Here is a 19,053-nt window from a genome sequence, read left to right as displayed (position 1 = left end):
GCATCCAGCTTTTTTTGGACAAAAAGTCAAACCTTGACCAGGAAGTGAACAGAAAGTGTGGCACTTACTATGCAGACTGTGCTGCTGACGGTTCCTCCACAAGCACATAACGATGAAGACCAGCAGAATAAGCACCATGACTCCCAGAACACAGCCCACGATCAGGTAGAGCAGGCCGCCCGGCTGGCTGGGTGTATCTGCAGGGTAAAAGCCTGGAGGGGTTATGGGGCGCTGGCTGGGCACACCTGGAGGTTGACGGGCTGAAGGACAAGAAATAAAACAGTGAGTGAAGGGATGAAACATCTGGAACATCAAAAGAATATGTCAAAAGCTATATTTATTAGTTAGTGATTTAGTGTTTTTACATTAACATTTATTTTTATATTTGTGATGCAATCTGGGAAAACCCACTGGATGTCGCTTTGGGACATTTTCAGGAAATTTTGTCAAAGTTTTCATTAAATTATTATTCTATAACATCTTGTCTATCAATATCCTGTCAAAATTCACTTGTTTAGTGGAGAAAAATAGCGATTGCAGCAAGCAGAAATGACTGTCTTTCTCTTTGTTAGGAACGCACTGCGGAGGTACTTTCTATAAACACCACAAACACAGTTCTGAAAGAAAGGTGTATTAAATTTAAGAAAGGTGCATCAATGCACATTACCCAACAGTTCTGTGTAAACTATGGCACGCAAAGTTTTGAGATGGCAACAACGCAGTCTGAAGTACTGTATAGCTTGTTTCACTCAGTTCAATCTTGGTGATGTTAGTGCCCTAAACAATGTTACAATGGACTATTTCACATCCAGAGATGAAGGATCGGATGAAGTTACTAAAGAGAAGGAGTCCAAAGACAGACTGTTATATAAAAAGGTGCGCGAACAGTGCGCAAACTAACTACAAGGTACACTATTCATGCTATTTAAACATACAAGGGGTGATCAAAAGTTCAGAGACTATGCCCACACTGCAAAAAAATGCTTTTCTTACTTAGATTTTTTTGTCTTGTTTCTAGGCAAAATATCTAAAAATTCTTAAATCAAAAAGGATTTTCTAGACGAGTGAAATTTTTCGTTTTAAGAAAAAAACAAGTCAAAATGAATGTTTTTGCTTAGAACAAGCAAAATAATCTGCCAATGGGATAAGAAACAAAAATCTTATTTCAAACAGAAAGCAACATTATTTTTCTTACCCCATTAGCAGATTATTTTGCTTGTTTCAGGCAAAAATGCACTTAATTTTGACTTGTTTTTTCTGAAAACAAGACAATAATTTTTTACTTGTCTAGAAAATCCTTCTTGATTTAAGAATTTTTAGATATTTTGCCTGGAAAAAAGACAAAAAATCTAATCCAGGCATTTTTTGCAGTGCACGATAAGCACCAGAAAACAGACATTAGCGTGTTTGTGTAATAACGCAGTATAGCGATCCTGATTGACAGACAGCTCTCATTAAACCTGTGAAGTGAAAGTAAAATCAGTCTCACGTCAAACCCGTTTTTCACAAAATTCAGATAGCCATGACTTTTGTTACATTTAAGCTTAGGACAAAATAAAATCAGTTCTGGAAAGGGCCTGAACCCTTTCATGTATCAAGTATCAAAACGTAAATAAGGTCAAATTTCACCATGTGTTGGGATTTCCACAGCGAAATGGGCTGATGGCACAACAGGAGGCTCAGTGTACACTGTCCTACATGCTAAGTTTAATGGTTTCTCATGCGCACATAAAAGTCTGTATATTTTTTATTTTTGCAAAAGTCCTCAAGGCTATGTAATACGGTGCTAAGAATATTCTGAGAAGAAACCCAAATGCCTATAACCTGCATTTTGCATAATCAAAAAGTGCTAAAGAATGACTAAACAGCTGCCATGAAATCTCACTTCCTGTACAATAAATTTATTTTCATTAAATTGTTAATTTTTTATTATTAAAAAAAAAATAAAAAAAATAGGGACACAAGTCTGGAAACACAAATATTTTTCAATATTATTTTTTTCTTTTCATACTTTTCCAAAATGTCCAATATTATGCACCATTTAATCCTAATGCTCTAAATTTTAGGATTAGGAGTTTGTTCAAATCTCTAACCCAAGTATAAGCAATTATCAAGCACCACTAACAAGTGCTGGCAGATAACAAAGCAACTGTTGTCAGCCTTAAAGTTTGTGGTAGCAGCAGGTCTGTTTGCACTCCATGATTTTTATTTGCTCTGGCAGTGAATGACGCTCTGGTTTGATTTCAACAGTGCTGTATTAGGGCAGTTATCAGTGAATGATGTCAAGGAGACACAGCACAATGTCTCTCTTTGTCTAGCTACTAATAAAACGATAGCCCGCTTTCCTCTGTCATTACCGCAGGGGCTTTATGGGTTCCTGTCTACACGTTAAATATAGCATTCCTGTGATGGTACTTCAGCCGCTCACCTTTGGTCTCGCAGATCATGACGTTACTATATTCGCTCTCGCCGCCGTCGTTAAAGCACTGCATCTTGATGTCGTACGACGTCTCGGGTTGGAGCTGACCAATCAAGTGCCAGAATTTGAAGCCTAGGGAAAGGAGGGCGGGAAAAGGAACGCAATGAATGAGAAGGGCTTTTCTCAAAGCATGTGTTGTTCTCTCCAAACCACAATTCATTTTCTCAATCTCATTTTTCTCTCGCGCACACACTCGCTCTCTCATTCTCACAGTGTCCCAGAAGGATTCAGACAGTTGCTTTGCTGCAGACAGGCTCCTTATAAGGCAGCTTAACGTTTGTTCTGGCCTGGCTCCAGTATTCCCACTGAACACACTCAGGGCCCTATGCACACACACACACACACACACACACACACACACACGTCATAGCAGCCGCTCACCACAGTCTCTCACACACGTATGTTGAGAGCCAGCTCTCTAATTACAGTTTGTGTCACAATATTTTATTTGTGTAGCTCGCTTCTCTTTTTAATACAGTGAAGGCATGGTGTACACTAAACGACCAGCTGCTGTACTGCATAATGAGAGAGAAAAACACAAAACACACACTTACAGACAACTGTTTAAAGCATTTTTTTTCCCTGCACACACAATATATCAGTCTTTCCCGCATTACTATTTAGCGCCGATGCTGAAACAACTGTGACATGGCAAAAGAAATATAAACTGTGACTTTGCAGTTTGAAGCGATTGCGATGAGAAAACTTAAATGTAAGACTAAAATGTAAATCTGAGCTGTTTTAACTGAAAGAAACTTGCACTGACCGATCTTAAAATATATCAGTAGCCTACCTTTGTTTTGTCTAAAGATGCACACCATTAATGTTTTTTTCTAAGGCACGTTTATAAAAATGACTTAAATGTCTTAATTGATCTATGGCCTAAATCCTGGTTTAGGCTAATTAAGCCCTGTCTATGAAACCGGGTGTTGATATACCACAAAATTATACAAATATAATGTCTACTACTGCATTGTTTTTGCTGGATATTCACTAAAATGACTATATAGCACAGCCAGTGTAGTCTGATTGAAAAATAAATGACTTATGAACCAATTCTCATAATGAATCGGTCACAAAGACTTAAAAACTTCAAATAAAAAGGTTTGAATCAGCCTACTGAATTTAATCAAAGCGGTTACATCTGATTGATTTTTTTATAAAAAACATGGTTATAAACACTTTTCACAAAATAATTATTATATTTGGTAGTTTATCATCATCAACAACAACAACAACAACAAAATATGTTACTAAAATGGACTGTTTTATTTACTACGCATTTGAAGTTAGCAGGAAATTATCCCTGTAAAGCTATATGAAATTGTTCAGATTTTTTTTATTTATAATGGAACTTTTAGACAAAATATATATATAGAAATTCTATATATATTTGTATGGTTTATTAACAGAAAAATATTTTGAGAATTATACTAAAAGGCCTTTTACTTGCTAAAAATGATAAACTATCAATCAATATATTGTGTAAAACAGATTTTTAAAAAGTTTTGATCATGCTGATATTATCAAATGGCTTTTTACTAGGGCTGTCAAGTTGATTCAAATTTTATCTAATCTAATTAATCGCAAAATAAACTTGACTGTGAAAATACCCACAAAAATTATTTAAAGCTATTTTTGTGTTAAATGAGAACGTATCAATTAGACATTACAAATTGTAGCTTTAGAAAGATTTATTTTTTTTTGACTCAACAAAATGTATTTAGGCTGCAACGGTCTAACATAAACTATGAAACATAAAAGAAGATTATTTGAGAAGCACCTCTATTTTTTTTATTATACTCTAAATAAGAAACTAAATCTGCCAGCAGGTGACAGGAAAATATCTTTGAGTTATCTGATTCGTTCAAACAGCTGATTTATTCAGGAATTAAGTAAACAGCTCACTTTACGAATGAGCGATTTGAATTTAGGAGTGAATCACTGGTTCACAAGAATCGTTCAAAATTTTGGGCTTTTTTTCAGCCTAGTGGAAAGAAAACATCAAAAAGGCACCGTTAAGCTGTTTCTTTTATAGCACTTTATCTTTTTGTATCAATAGATTTCAATTACAATTACAATTTTAAAGGCCATTTTCTCAAAATGAGATTTTTCTCCAACACTGAGCCATAAATCTCTACTTTACATTTTATTCCCATCAAAATGTAAAAAATATATTGTTTTCTGTCTCTTCTAAGTATTTTCTGAATTAAGGAGTGACAAAATGAGATACCCAAAATTCCCTCCGTAAAAACATTCGACTCTAATAAGTCCAAAGATTTTAACAAGAATTTTGAAACTGACTTCATCCAGTGTTCAGATTTTTGTACTGAAATATGCATATTTAAACCTAACATTTTAGGAAACTTGTAATACAAAAAATGTTTGCAATTATCAGTGTGATCAATCAACTGGGTAAGGTGATAACTATTAGTAAAATTTTGTACCCTATTCACCTGCAGTGTCTCTCCTTAAATCGCATTATTTGTTTTAGAACTAAATAATTAAGTTAACGCGTTAAACTAACAGCCCTACTTTTTAAGGGTCGAAAAAGACGCTATTTAGTTTCATAATTCAAATCCTAATTCATAATCCAGTCCATTTTTTATGATTCAAATAAAGTTCCTTCCTACTTTTTTTCACTGTTTCACTTAGAAATATCTCAGATTGTTAAGTAAAATGGGCTGCAAACCGCATTCACATTAACTTTAAACCCAACAATTTGCAGGACACACTCCTGAGGTTTCTACAAACTGAGACTTATGAAGTCATCTTATCTGCCCAGCGTGTTTCTGACAGCTCGTTGTTTGGATGGACGAGGAGAGGTTTGAGACGCCAGTGTGAACCGAGAGAAAGTGGGGGTAAAGAGTAAAAATAGGAGGCGGAGGAGAGGCGACGGCAGTTAACATTCCTCTCAGAAACTCGAATCCCTCTCTGAGCGGTCAGTGTTGGGTTTCAGTTCAGGCCCATTAGTATGGCAGCCATTTATTAAAAACACATTTTACACAGGCTCATTACTATGAGTGCAGAACTCGCTACACATCAATCAACAGATTACGCCTTCTTTGTCCCGCCCCCTCTGAGACCAAATATACATTACGCACTCATATTTCACAGCTCTCTGGAAGACTTCATCCTGATTAGTCAACTATAGCACGTATCAGTCAAATACTTCTACGTAATGTCTACTCAACTCTATAGCTGACCACTGTCCCAGGCAACTGATTTCCTGTACAGCTGTGTTTGTTTCATTTAGCGTATTCTCACAGAATGAAATTTCAATATTTCATGTCCAGTTGTTTATGTATTGTGTAAGTCTCCATGTAATAAGAGCAATCATCGAAGAAAGACACCATGATCTCACCTTCCACCACATCTCTCTTGTAATCACTGTCATTGTCGCTGTCTGTTGGCCGATAGTAGATGTAGAATCCCTGGATGGGGGTGTTGTTATTACTGGAGGGAGTGTACTATGAAAGAGAGAGAAAGGAAAAGCAAGTTACATATTTTTTGCTTCCTCAATATAACCTCGCTAATGATTATGCCATCAAAGATAAGAACCTAACTAAAGTTTAACTAGAAGCATGACATCCTGCTCTACTTTAAAATCGCTTTATTCTTTAATTAAGTCTATCAATAATGTTATTCATGGATTCTTGCACCAAAAAGAGTCACAATTTAGTTTTAGGCCGTGTTCACACTTGCCGTCCTTTTTCAAACTGCCAGCGTCTGTTTTACATTCTAATCCTATGGAGTAAACCGTCTTTTAAAAAAAGCCCTAGCGCTTTTTTTAAACGCCACCGCCGGCGTCTTTTTTTGCAGCTCAGAGCGTCTCTTTAAGTTGAAAAAAGTTGAACTTTTTTTAAGAAACGCCCTACGTCAAGCGCTTTTTTGACAGCTGACCAATGACAAGCGAGTAGCGGGACCTATCGTTTCCATAACAACAAAAACAACAAGAAAAAAACGGAGAAGTTGCCAGTAGATAAACTTATCGTACTAGTTTCGGAGCACAAGGAGTTGTATGATATGAGTAAACAACTCTATCGTAATATACATCACAAAGAGGCTCTTTCTCGACATTTCTTCACCACACAGCACTACGCTACTGTTGCAGCTGTTGTTATAGCAACAAAAGACGCACTCGGCTGCTTTTTGTAACAGAACGCTGCCAGCTTTTTTTTTTTTACTAAAAAAACGCCCTAGTCAACTTTTTCTTGTGAAAAAAGACGCCAAGTGTGAACACGGCCTTACATGGCTATTTTCCATTTTTTGAACGATATATTTTTGGTGCTATCACTTTAAGACACTCTATACAACAATGAGCTAACCTTGGCTAACCTTTTAGCTGAAGAGTTAGTCAAAAATAAAATTTCTGTTTTTATTTAGGCACCTTCATGTCATTCCAAACATGCATGACTGAACAGGGACAAACTCTACAAAAAAAAAAGCATTGTAATGGAGCGTCCAGGCTGCAATGTCTATTTTGCAAAAACAATTCTTTTTTTTAGGGCTGCATTAAGGACTATTTTTATATCGATTAATCTATTGACTAATTTATGGATTAATTGATTATTCTAACCCCCCCCCCCCAAAAAAAAAAAAAAAAATCAACAACTTTACTGGAGCATATTTATTTAAAAAAATCTATTAATTGGAGATGGTTTTGATCAGTGTTGTTTTCGTCAACGATGACGATGCCGAAATCATTTCGTTGATGCCACTTTTTTCATGACGATAATGAGACGATGACGAGATAAAAATGGCTCGTTGATGACTAAAACATGACGAGACGTGTGTGAGTTTTCGTTGACGAGACGAGAATAGACGAAAGTGGTGGTCCGTCAGACGTTTAAAATGCTTGACATTTCTGCTTATTGTGCATGCCAATTAAAACCAAAAAAGTATCTGCCGCTATGGCAAGCCATTTTAGCATTAAATACTCTTTGCCATACTAGTATGGCAAGCCGTTTTAGCATTCTATCCTTGTTTGGTTACGCTCAACACGTCACATTGTTGTCACTCAGACAGACAGACGATTAACCATGATGGCGGCAGTTTGCACACAGGGTGGTCGCAAACGGTGAGAGGACCTATGGGTGTATTTCAAATATATGTCTTTTATGTCTAAAACCATTCCTTCATTATTGTAATTATTGGTGAAAATAGTCGATCCGGAAGCTCACATTGTGTTGAACTATAGATCTGCTATTTTCACAACTTATAAGTGACACTACCCAACAGCAAAATACTTACTGACCTACATTAATTTGTTAAAAGACTTTTTCCCCTTTTTTTTGACTAAAACTAGACTAAAACCTTTTTGACTTTTCATCAACTAAAATTGGACTAAAACTATCACATTTAGAAGTGACTAAAATTTGACTAAAACTAATAAGCATTTTAGTCCAAAAGACTAAGACTAAATCTAAGATGGTTGTCAAAAACAACACTGGTTTTGATAACAATTAAATGAAACCATTAAAATGGAATCCAGAGTAATGGAAAAAATTTGGTAAAAATAACAGACTTTTTGAATAAAAAATATTAAAACAACCATTAGAACAGAGTACAGAAAAACTCTAATGGTAAAAAATGATTTTGAAAATAAAATGATTTCACAGGGCACCTATACTAATTTTTTGTGCGGTAATAAAAATAGATGTAAGTAAGCAATAGCCTTTAAAATTACTTAAAATACATATATAATAGCAATGAGTTAATAATTAGTAAAAAAAAAAAAAGAATCAAAAGCAAGAAATCATATGGTTTTATTGCACAAAACTGTTGAAATGCATAATGTATTTTAAACAATAGACCTAATGTACGCATTACAACAAAGGCCCGCAGAGGGTGCCAACGGCCTGACGATTGTTTTTACACTTTACTGCACGATCTAATCCTTGTTTAATATTGACTAAACAACATTTAAGTCAAATTTCCACTTTAATCTTTAATATTTGGCCATATCTTTACCACAAAAATGCTATAACCACAGTAATTTAATGAATATGTGGATATCAGAATGTGTAAACTCAGAGTGAGGGTTTAAACTTTTATTTTGAAATCGCGATGAACACTTAGCATAATGAGAAGAGGTTTATAAATGATTTACCTTACAAATCTGATGAAATGGCATAAGTTGCGTTCCCAGATGAAAGTTATAATAAACCCAAACTCACAACAACATGCAGAGATGGAGTTTAAGAAGCTCCACACATGTAAACAATAACAGTCACACATACGACGCATATATTAACCCTGGTACGCATTTATGTATTTATCTGAATAGTAGCCTTTGTAAATTCACAATTATGCTTAATTATGGATTTAAATGGGTTTAATATATAATGCAGCCTTGGAAAACAGTCTAATAATGCATTTCATGGATTCTCGTCCGTGAAACGCGCCACGTCTGGTATTTTGCCGGTTACTCGATGCAGGCAAAATGAAATCGAAGATTTTTAAAATTCGAATAGTCGATTAGAAATGACGAATCGTGAATTTATTCAAATTTGTTCTTTTCTAAGAAGTGGTTGTCCTGATTAACCAAATGAATCATTTCTCAAGTTCCGCTCTGGATTTAGTCCAGGATCCAGACTGTCAGTCAGTAATGACAGATTTTGTTGCGTTTCTCATATTTTTTTTATGAGCTGAAATGCACTGCAAAAGTTTTTAGGTCATTTTTTTAAGCTTGAAAGTTTTCAATACAAGTAATTGAAATGGCACGGGAAAGAACAACCAGTAAATTCTTCAAAATAACATGTTTGGAATAACATAAAGGTAAGTAAACAGAACAAATGATAACTTCTGGATGAACTACTCCTTTAAGATACAAACCTTTCTTCTCATGCATGTCTTCTAAAAATAGCCCAACTCACTCAGTCCGTTCCACTCGTTAGAGCTACATAAGGCCTCCTAATCTGTCCTGAACTCACACACACTTTTTCCTGCAACACTGCACCAGTAACCATTGCCAATTACAGGTCTGTTTGGACATTCTGAGGTGGCTCTCAGGGGCTGATGGGAAAAGCTACTACAGTGTCTGGAAAAGTGCACAGACGAATACTCTGCTAACTTGCTGAAAAACACTTCAGCACAACTGGCACTGCACAGAAGAACGAACCGAGAAGGTGTGTTGTGAGTGAGCTTGTTATGTGGTTAGTTCTGGACAGTTTTTACACTCTCATTTTCGAATTAAGCATGAAATGTGAGTATAATTAAATTGGCCATTATATATAAATGGCATGTGTCTAAAATATTAAAACACAACCTGGTCTAAACCCCTGAGCTGCTAATACGATGTTCAGGGTTATTCCTTCAACAGGCTAGAAACAGAAACAACATTTGTTTGTACAAGTGGCTGAGACCCTTTTTAAGATTAATGTGCTAATAATACACATACAGAAGCATGGAATGATAGAAAAACTCACAGTTTATTCAGTGATGAGTTATTGAGTGCCTGACAGAAACTGTTCCAAATCCTAGAGAGCTGCCTCGCTGTCTAGTGCTCCTATACGCAGCTGCCTTTATTTTACCCAGAACGGTAGCATATTTTGTTGCCTACTGTTAGTAATAGCCTTTATGTCAACACTGCACTCTGTCAGAATGGGCAGCTTAGGTTTCGGGGCAGAGTTAGTGTACTTTATTTAGAAGTTAAGGTCATTGCACACAGAGTCCGAAATTTTTGTCAGAAATGTTCGCAGGTTCACAAATAAATACGACCTCACGTTGTGTCAATCACGTTTACACACTGCCTTCAAAATTTTCGTCCTTCAGAAAAATTTTTTGCATCAGGTTCACTGCAAAAAATGCTTTTCTTATTTAGATTTTTTTCTTGTTTGCAGCCAAAATATCTAAAAATTCTGAAATCAATAATTATTTTCTAGACGAGTAAAAAAAATTAAGTGGTTTTTTGATTGAAACAAGCAAAATAATCTGCCAATGGGGTAAGAAAAATATGTTTTCTGTTTTTTTTTTGCTTACTCCATTGGCAGATTGTCTTGTTTGTTCTAAGCAAAAACTCACTTAATTTTGACAATTTTTTTCTGAAAACAAGACAATTTTTACTCGTCTAGAAAATCTTTAATGATTTAAGAATTTTTAGATATTTTGGCTGGAAACAAGACAAAAAAATTTAAGTAAGAAAAGCATTTTTTGCAGTGTTCAATTTTCATTTTTGCATCTGTAGCAAGCATTTTGATAGAAAAGAATAAGTTAAGGTCATTGCACACAGAGTCTGAAATGTTTGTCAGAAATGTTCGCAGGTTAAAAAATAAATACAACCTCGCGTTGTGTCAATCACGTTTACACACTGCCTTCAAAATTGTCGTCCTTCAGAAAAAAAATTTGCATCAGGTTCACTGCAAAAAATGCTTTTCTTATTTAGATTTTTTTCTTGTTTGCAGCCAAAATATCTAAAAATTCTGAAATCAATAATTATTTTCTAGACGAGTAAAAAAAATTAAGTGGTTTTTTGATTGAAACAAGCAAAATAATCTGCCAATGGGGTAAGAAAAATATGTTTTCTGTTTGAAATAAGATTCTTTGCTTACCACAATGGCAGATTATCTTGTTTGTTCTTAGCAAAAACTATTTTTTTTCTAAAAACAAGACAACATTTTTACTCATCTAGAAAATCCTTAATGATTTAAGAATTTTTAGATATTTTGGCTGGAAACAAGACAAAAAATCTAAGAAAAGCATTTTTTGCCATGTTCAATTTTCTGCGTTTTCGCATCTGAAGCAAGCATTTTGATAGAAAAGAATAAGTTAAGGTCATTGCACACAGAGTCTGAAATGTTTGTCAGAAATGTTCGCAGGTTAAAAAATAAATACGACCTCACGTTGTGTCAATCACGTTTACACACTGCCAACAAAACTTTCGTCCATCAGAAAAAAAAATTCACATCAGGTTCACTGCAAAAATTGCTGTTCTTATTTAGATTTTTTTTCTTGTTTGCAGCCAAAATATCTAAAAATTCTTAAATCAATAAGGATTTTCTAGAGGAGTAAAAATTTGTGAAAAAAATTGTCAAAAGTCAAAATTAAGTGCATTTTTGCTTGAAACAAACTTAAATAAACTGCCAATGGGGTAATAAAAATGTTTTCTGTTTGAAATAAGATTTTTTTTGCTTATCCCATTGGCAGATTGTCTTGTTTGTTTTAAGCAAAAACTCACTTAATTTTGACTATTTTTTTCTGAAAACAAGACAATTTTTACTCGTCTAGAAAATTTTTAATGATTTAAGAATTTTAAGATATTTTGGCTGGAAACAAGACAAAAAAATCTAAGTAAGAAAAGCATTTTTTGCAGTGTTCGATTTTCATTTTTGCATCTGTAGCAAGCATTTTGATAGAAAAGAATAAGTTAAGGTCATTGCACACAGAGTCCGAAATTTTTGTCAGAAATGTTCGCAGGTTAAAAAAAAAAAAAAAACGACCTCACTTTGTTTCAATCACGTTTCTTGTTTGCAGCCAAAATATCTAAAAACTAAATTCTTATTAATTCAATAATTATTTTCTAGACGAGTAAAAAAAAAAAAATAATAATAAAGATTAGTCAAAATTAAGTGGGTTTTTGATTGAAACAAGCAAAATAATCTGCCAATGGGGTAAGAAAAATATGTTTTCTGTTTGAAATAAGATTCTTTGCTTACCACAATGGCAGATTATCTTGTTTGTTCTTAGCAAAAACTATTTTTTTTCTAAAAACAAGACAACATTTTTACTCATCTAGAAAATCCTTAATGATTTAAGAATTTTTAGATATTTTGGCTGGAAACAAGACAAAAAAATCTAAGAAAAGCATTTTTGCCATGTTCAATTTTCTGTGTTTTCGCATCTGTAGCAAGCATTATGATTGGAAACGATGGCGAATATAAAAAAACGTAGTGCAAGTATGCAAGGACCTTTATTGTACAGTACTGCATTCGTGTGAGTGTTTACATATATACTCACAGTCCAGCGTAACATGATCTGAGTATCGCTGACAGCGTCAGTGGAAGAGATGTGAGGGCCAGTGATTGGACGGTTTGAGACGGGTGGATTCGACAGGGAGACCTGGTATGGCCTGGAGGTGGCGCTAGCAGGACTTTCACCATAGTTGTTCATGGCAATGACACGGAAACGATATGTGGAACCTGTCACAAAAGATTTATTAGATTTTTATATTTTGTAGTATGCTCATTATACATTACCATCTCCAGTTATTTGGACCAGATGGGCATAGTTCACTCAAAAATGAAAATTCTGTCATTAATTACTCACCCTCATGTTGTTCCAAACCTGTAAGATCTTTGTTCGTCTTTGGAACACAAAGGAAGATATTTTTGATGAAATCTAACCCCGAATGGCCAGCAACACAAATGACACACAACCGTTCAAGGCCCAGAAAGTTAGTAAAAACATCAATAAAACAGTTCATGTGACATCAGTGGGTCAACATAATGTTATAAAGCTATGAGAATATGCTTCGTGTGCAAAGAAAACAAAAATAATGACTTTATACAATAATTTCTTCTCTTCCGAGTCAGTCTTTGACTTCATTTTGTAAACGAGGCGCAGCACACCCGGTTTTAAATTGTTGAATAAAGTAATTTTTGTTTTCTTTGCGCACAAAAAGTATTCTTGTAGCTTCATAAAATTACGGTTGAACCACTGATGTCACATGGACTATTTTAACAAAGTCCTTACAACCTTTCTGGGCCTTGAAAGTGGTAGTTGCATTGCAGCTTATGCAGGGTCAGAAAGCTCTCGGATTTCATCAAAAATATCTTCATTTGTGTTCTAAAGATGAAGTTTTTACAGGTTTGGAACGACATGAGGGTGAGTAAACAATGACAGAATTTTCATTTTTGGGCGAACTGTTTCTTTCATAGTTATTTAATTGAGAGAATTGCTCCCCAAACTAAAGTGTGACCCAAGTAATATATTTAAATAATATTAATAAGGTTGGTTTCACCTCACCTGGTTCCAAGTTACGCACTTCCACAGACAGTTTCAGCGGTGAGATATTATCAGCCGCGATGATCCAGTCACCACTTCGGCCTTGCTTCTTGTATTCCACACGAAAGGCTGTGATTGGAGAGCCACCATTGGCTCGTGGGATCCATGTGACATAAACAGAGCTTTCCGTAGCCATAGAGATAGTTGGGCGGTCTGGGGCCTCAGGAACTTGGGGATGAAACCAACCAATTAGACGTTTGTAAAAAAGTGCATGCAAACTAAAGCCTTATTAGTCGGTTTTCCAAAAATAAATAGCAGCTTTCATGTCAAGTGCATAATGTAAACTCAACATCCGTCAGTGAAAAAACCAAAAGAGCAGACAAAGATTAAATAAACGAACACGCACAACAGACCGACAGCATGCCAGAGTCAATTGAGTACTTACTGAATGGGCTCTGAGCCATAGACACAGAGACGCAAGCAGAGAGAGAAAGACAGAGCAAAATTTATGTGGCAAATAAAAGTGGGTCCATACCCCTTAGAATCTAAATGTGCACAAACACACTCAAACTCGAATTAGAGAAATACATGTCACACATTCCCAGTCCCTGTGCATGTTATAAGAATACTTCACCCAAAATGAACATTTTGACATGGAACACAAAAGAAGATATCGTGAACAATTTTCTTGCACTCTGGACCACAAAACCTTAGTCTTAGGTAGAACGGGTGTATTTGTATAAATAGCCAAAAATACATAGTATGGGTCAAAATTATTGTTTTTTTCTTTTATGCTAAAAATCATTAGGATAACAAGTCTCAAGATCATGTTCCATGAAGATATTTTGTAAATTTCCTACCATAAATATATTAAAGCCTAATTTTTGATTAGTAATATGCTTTGCTAAGAACTATATTTTGGCAACTTTAAAGGCAATTTTCTTCTTAAATCTTGGCCAAATATTTTCCTATCCTAACAAATATACATCAACTGAAATCTAATTTATTCAGCTTTCAGGTGATGTATAAATCTTAATTTAGAAAAAAAATGGTTTTATGGTCTAAGGTCACATATGAGATTTTCATACATAAAAGCATATTGCTACCAGAAAGTTCTTGTATGGCTTCAGAAGACTCAAAATAAAATGCACAAGTTGTGTGGACTAAAATGATGGTAGTTTTTTTGACTGGTCACAATATGGTCTCACTATGCAAACAAAATAAGTATGAACACTCCTCAAAATATCTCCTTTTGTGCTCCACATACAAGAGGATTTGTATCTTTGGTGAACTACTCTTGGAGGTAAATACATCACTGATCATTAGTAAGCACAAGACAAAGTGTAATAATGTTGTGGGACGTCCTCTTACCTCTGTCATGTATAACCACTCCATAATAAGTGTTAGTGGTTTTATCTTCCTGTGTTTTCTCTGGAAGAGACACAATTGGAGCCTTGGAGGGGTTCTTGTTGGAGGAAGTCCTCTCTAAGAGGAAGAGAAAGAAAAGTTATAATTTGATTCAGAGTGTTGTATTGTATAATACTGTAACTGTAAGATGATGGAAAACATGGTCTGGTTTCAGTTACCAAATCAAGAGTATGCATTATGAGCAGCAAGAGGCAAAGGCAACAGTGCTTTCTTTTGTTTACTGTAATTCTAGAGCTAGAAAATATTTAAATATAATATAATAATATACAAAAGTTTAGAGTTGGTAAGATTTTCTTTTTCTCCTATGCCCACCTTTGGTCAAAAATACAGTGACAACAGTAATATTTAAAAATATTTTTCTATTTATTCTTGTGATTACCTAACATGATTCTTAAGTCTATCAATTTAACATGCCGATTTGGTGCTCAATAAACATTTCTTATTATTATCCATGTTGAAAACAGTTGTGCTTCTTAACAGGTTTGTGGAAATCATTTTTCTAGGATTCTTTAATGAACAAAGTTCAAAAGAACATTTTATTTGAAAAAAAAATTGTTTAATGTAAAATTAATATTGAAGTATGTAATGCCTCTACTGTCACTTTTGGTCAATTTAATGCATAGTTTGCTAAATAAAAGTGTAAATTTGCATCAAAAAAAACAAAAAAACTTACTGACCCCAAACTTGGTGATGTATATGCAGTGCTTAATTTGAGCTGGATCCTACTGGATCCTGTTCCAGACAATGTAAGATTTTGGAGTTTTGCATTCCGGTAATTGTTTTTTAAAGATCCGACATTAACAAGTGCATTAGATCGTGACAGTGTGTGTGTGCATACGAGAGCAAGCGCTGGTTTATGTAGATTTGGAGGTTATGTATTGGTCCTCAACATATTTTTGGCCAATCAGCTTTCTTAAGTTCAAAATCGCTCTCATTGATTGGTGCTTAGTCCATAACCACTCTCTCCAAACGTTTTTTTTTGCACACACAAAGTAAAAACAGAACATTTGTGTTTTTGTAAAATAAAGCAAACAAACAGAATGTGCGCTCTGTCATCTCGGTTCTTCGTTTACTTTCTGTGAACTTTTTTTGCGGCGCACCGCGCCTCACATCTGTTTTAAATCTGTTAATTATTTAAGTCAGATATATTTCGCATATTTGAACCTTTCATATATAGACTATGATTGTTTTTACTTTTATGATAACAAATTTTATTTTTAATGTAACTTACATATAGGCTATATTTTCCATCATCCTGCGACCCAGGGTTTGAAAATGTGTGCCTTAGACTGTAGCAAGGTTCATGCAGAAACTTGTAAAGGATGTTCTTATAGCTACAGGTAGTTGTGGCATCAACGTTTAGTGACGTCATTGAATGATCCAGGAAAACGGAAGTTGTACTGTTAGTGTCGGCCACAGCGCCTTTTAACTGCTGTTTTGGATCCGGCAATTATTCATTTACAAATGAAGCACTGTGTATATGTAATGTAATATGTATTCATTTCTAAACCAAAACAATTCTGGAGCTATTTTACACTGTTCCGATTCACTTGTATGATCTAGTTCTGAAGTAATTCAAAGGCAAACAGTGAAAGTGAAAATCAGTTTCAGCTGGGTGAAACATTGACTGTATTCTTACCCTTTCCTGTGCGGAAAGTCAGCATTGCGGGCTGGCCCTCTCCTGCAGCACTGCGGGCCACCATCAGAACCTCATACAGGCTGGATGGCTCAAGCTCAGACAAGGGCAGAGACTTCTCACTGCCTGGCACCCGCACCGTATGCCAGTTCCCCACCACATTACCCATGTCGTCCACCTACAAAGACATTCAGCACATGCAGTCAGGTGACAGTATGTAGTGATCTAATGAACACAGGTGAACCTTTCAACCCTCATATAACCCTCAAAGTCTGACTTTGCACATACTGCACGTAAAGTACAACAAAGAACAGTAATTTCTTTCTTATTCTCCTACTCTGAATCATGACAAAAGATCAACCCACTCAACGATTTTCGAGAGCGCAAGCTGTGTCACTTTTTCCTGAGCCAATGTGACAAACGCCAATGCAATCTTGAAAAGAACCAGAGCAGTTTTATTAGCCAAGGGAGCTTATTATTGAAGAAAACACAGACTTTTAAAGAGGAAATGACCAACTTCTTACCAAAATGCACTTGGCTGGCAGATACTGCTGAATTGTGTTAGCTTTACAGTAAACGGTGCAGGGCGTTGTTATGAGTATGTGCTCATTCTCAAATCTAATAACTATAAATCTGACCTGATAACTAGTGCCAAGGGAAAAGAAGAGGGTGGAGTGAGATTCAGTCATTCTTGACGAGGTAATAACAGTCTACATTTTGTGCCCCACTTCAAAAAGTACATCAGCAAACCATTAATAATGGAAAATCGACAAGCATACATTATGATTTCTTACCTTGCGGTATTTAACGAAGTATGCATTGATGGGGATCCCCCAGTCCCGACCTGCTCGCCATTCTAGATCATACATGTTGGGTTTGTGCGTTTGCGGCGGGCTGATTATGATCGGAGCTTCTGGTGTAGGTTTGTCGCTGCTTCTTTCAGTGGGCAGTCCTATCATTTCACCAGTCCCTTCCTCCCCAGTGGAGGGGAACAGTTCATCACCTTCATCACTCTGGACAGGGTGGATAGAAGGCTGAATCTCCATAGGAGCTCCAGACATGGAACTAGACTGGGGTTCTGTATGGGGAAAAAAAGCAATTTTAGTCCTAAATCTTTTATTTGTTTTTCATATACAGTATGTGACAAAAGTGAGTACAAACTCACATTGCAGCAACCACTTTAGTATAAGGGACAATACTATAGAAATAAAACTTGGATATATTTTAGAGGTTTTCCAAGATGAGTTCCATTCAGCTCCTCAGTACCAGCAGCACTCATGCAGACCCAGACCATGCTGAACACCATCTGAGCCAAACAAGTTTATCTTATAGTCTCATCAGACCACAGGGCATGGTTCCAGTAATTCATGCTCTTGGACTGGTTGTCTTCAGCAAACTGTTTGCGGGCTTTCTTGTGAGCCAGGCTTCCTTCTGGGACGACGCCTATGCAAACCGACTTGTTGCAGTGCTGGCAGCGCTCATGCATCTGTTTTTTGAAGCCAGGTTCTGCACCTGACGCACAGAACGAGTGCTCAACTTCATTGATCAACCCTTGTAAGGCCTGTTCCGAATAGAACCCATCTTGGAAAACCTCTGTATGACCCTGACCACTGTAGTGTAACTCGGTTTCAGGCTGTTACTGAACCTCTAATGGCCTTGGTCATTTTTGTGGAGAGCAACAAGTCTAATATTATATAACTATTAGGGCTGGGACACGATTAATCGCGATTAATCGCATCCAAAATAAAAGTTTATGTTAACATACTAAATGTGTGTTTACTGTGTATATTTATTATGTATATATAAATACACACACAAACATGTATATTAAAGAAAACTGAAAATAAAAATTAAATTAAAATAAATAAAATATTTATAATTCTATATATAATCTAAATTAAATACAAATATAACTATCCACACATATAAGTATTTTTTAAAGGCTATACATGTATGTGTGTGTATTTATATATACATAATAAATATACACAGTAAACACACATTTAGTATGTTAATCGCGATTAATCGTGTCCCAGCCCTAATAACTATATATTACAATGGTTGCTATAATGTAAGGGGTGTACTCACTTTTGTTAGATACTTTATATATACGTATATATAAGGTGTTGATGTTACAGTGTAATTACACAAGTACTGAGTAATATTAATTAACCACATTACTATAGTATCATATGCTTGTAATTATGTATCATTTATTTACTATAATAAGTACATGTAACATTTGTATCTACTGGCAAAATGCAAGGCTGGAAACTACTTTGCACTTTGCAACTTTCCACTGGCGTTAAAACAAAAAGCTGGGAACCTGAAAAAGAAGCATTTAATAAAGCTTTATTATTAATGAATTCATTTTTATTAAACCCCACCAGTCCGCTTGGGAAACTGTGGTTCTGACACTGGCTTGGCAGCCTATCATCTGAACAGAATGTGTGTGAACTTGGATTTAGTAATAGACGTCATAAACTCGCACATATGTGGATTCCTTTTAAGTGTGAAAAGCCATTCATATCCATGTTGTTTACATGTTAAAGTATTCATGTCACCG

General features: G+C 35.5%; 1 protein-coding gene across 1 annotated transcript in view; it reads right to left on the bottom strand.

Moving 5' to 3' along the window:
• The window catches only part of cdon (cell adhesion associated, oncogene regulated), a 49,236-nt gene that overhangs the window by 9,632 nt on the left and 20,551 nt on the right, over window positions 1-19,053 (bottom strand). Inside the window, exons 8-15 of the mRNA XM_073850294.1 lie at window positions 17,282-17,565; window positions 16,491-16,665; window positions 14,795-14,908; window positions 13,445-13,651; window positions 12,437-12,618; window positions 5,844-5,949; window positions 2,429-2,551; window positions 69-260 (exon numbers count right to left, since the gene is read on the bottom strand). Of these exons, the coding sequence (XP_073706395.1) occupies window positions 69-260; window positions 2,429-2,551; window positions 5,844-5,949; window positions 12,437-12,618; window positions 13,445-13,651; window positions 14,795-14,908; window positions 16,491-16,665; window positions 17,282-17,565 (1,383 nt within the window). The remainder of the gene's footprint in view (window positions 1-68; window positions 261-2,428; window positions 2,552-5,843; window positions 5,950-12,436; window positions 12,619-13,444; window positions 13,652-14,794; window positions 14,909-16,490; window positions 16,666-17,281; window positions 17,566-19,053) is intronic.

Source organism: Garra rufa, chromosome 11, assembly GCF_049309525.1.
Source record: "Garra rufa chromosome 11, GarRuf1.0, whole genome shotgun sequence".
NCBI lineage: Eukaryota > Metazoa > Chordata > Actinopteri > Cypriniformes > Cyprinidae > Garra > Garra rufa.
Note: the sequence above shows the minus strand (reverse complement) of the source record. Positions and strands in the feature narration are given on the sequence as shown.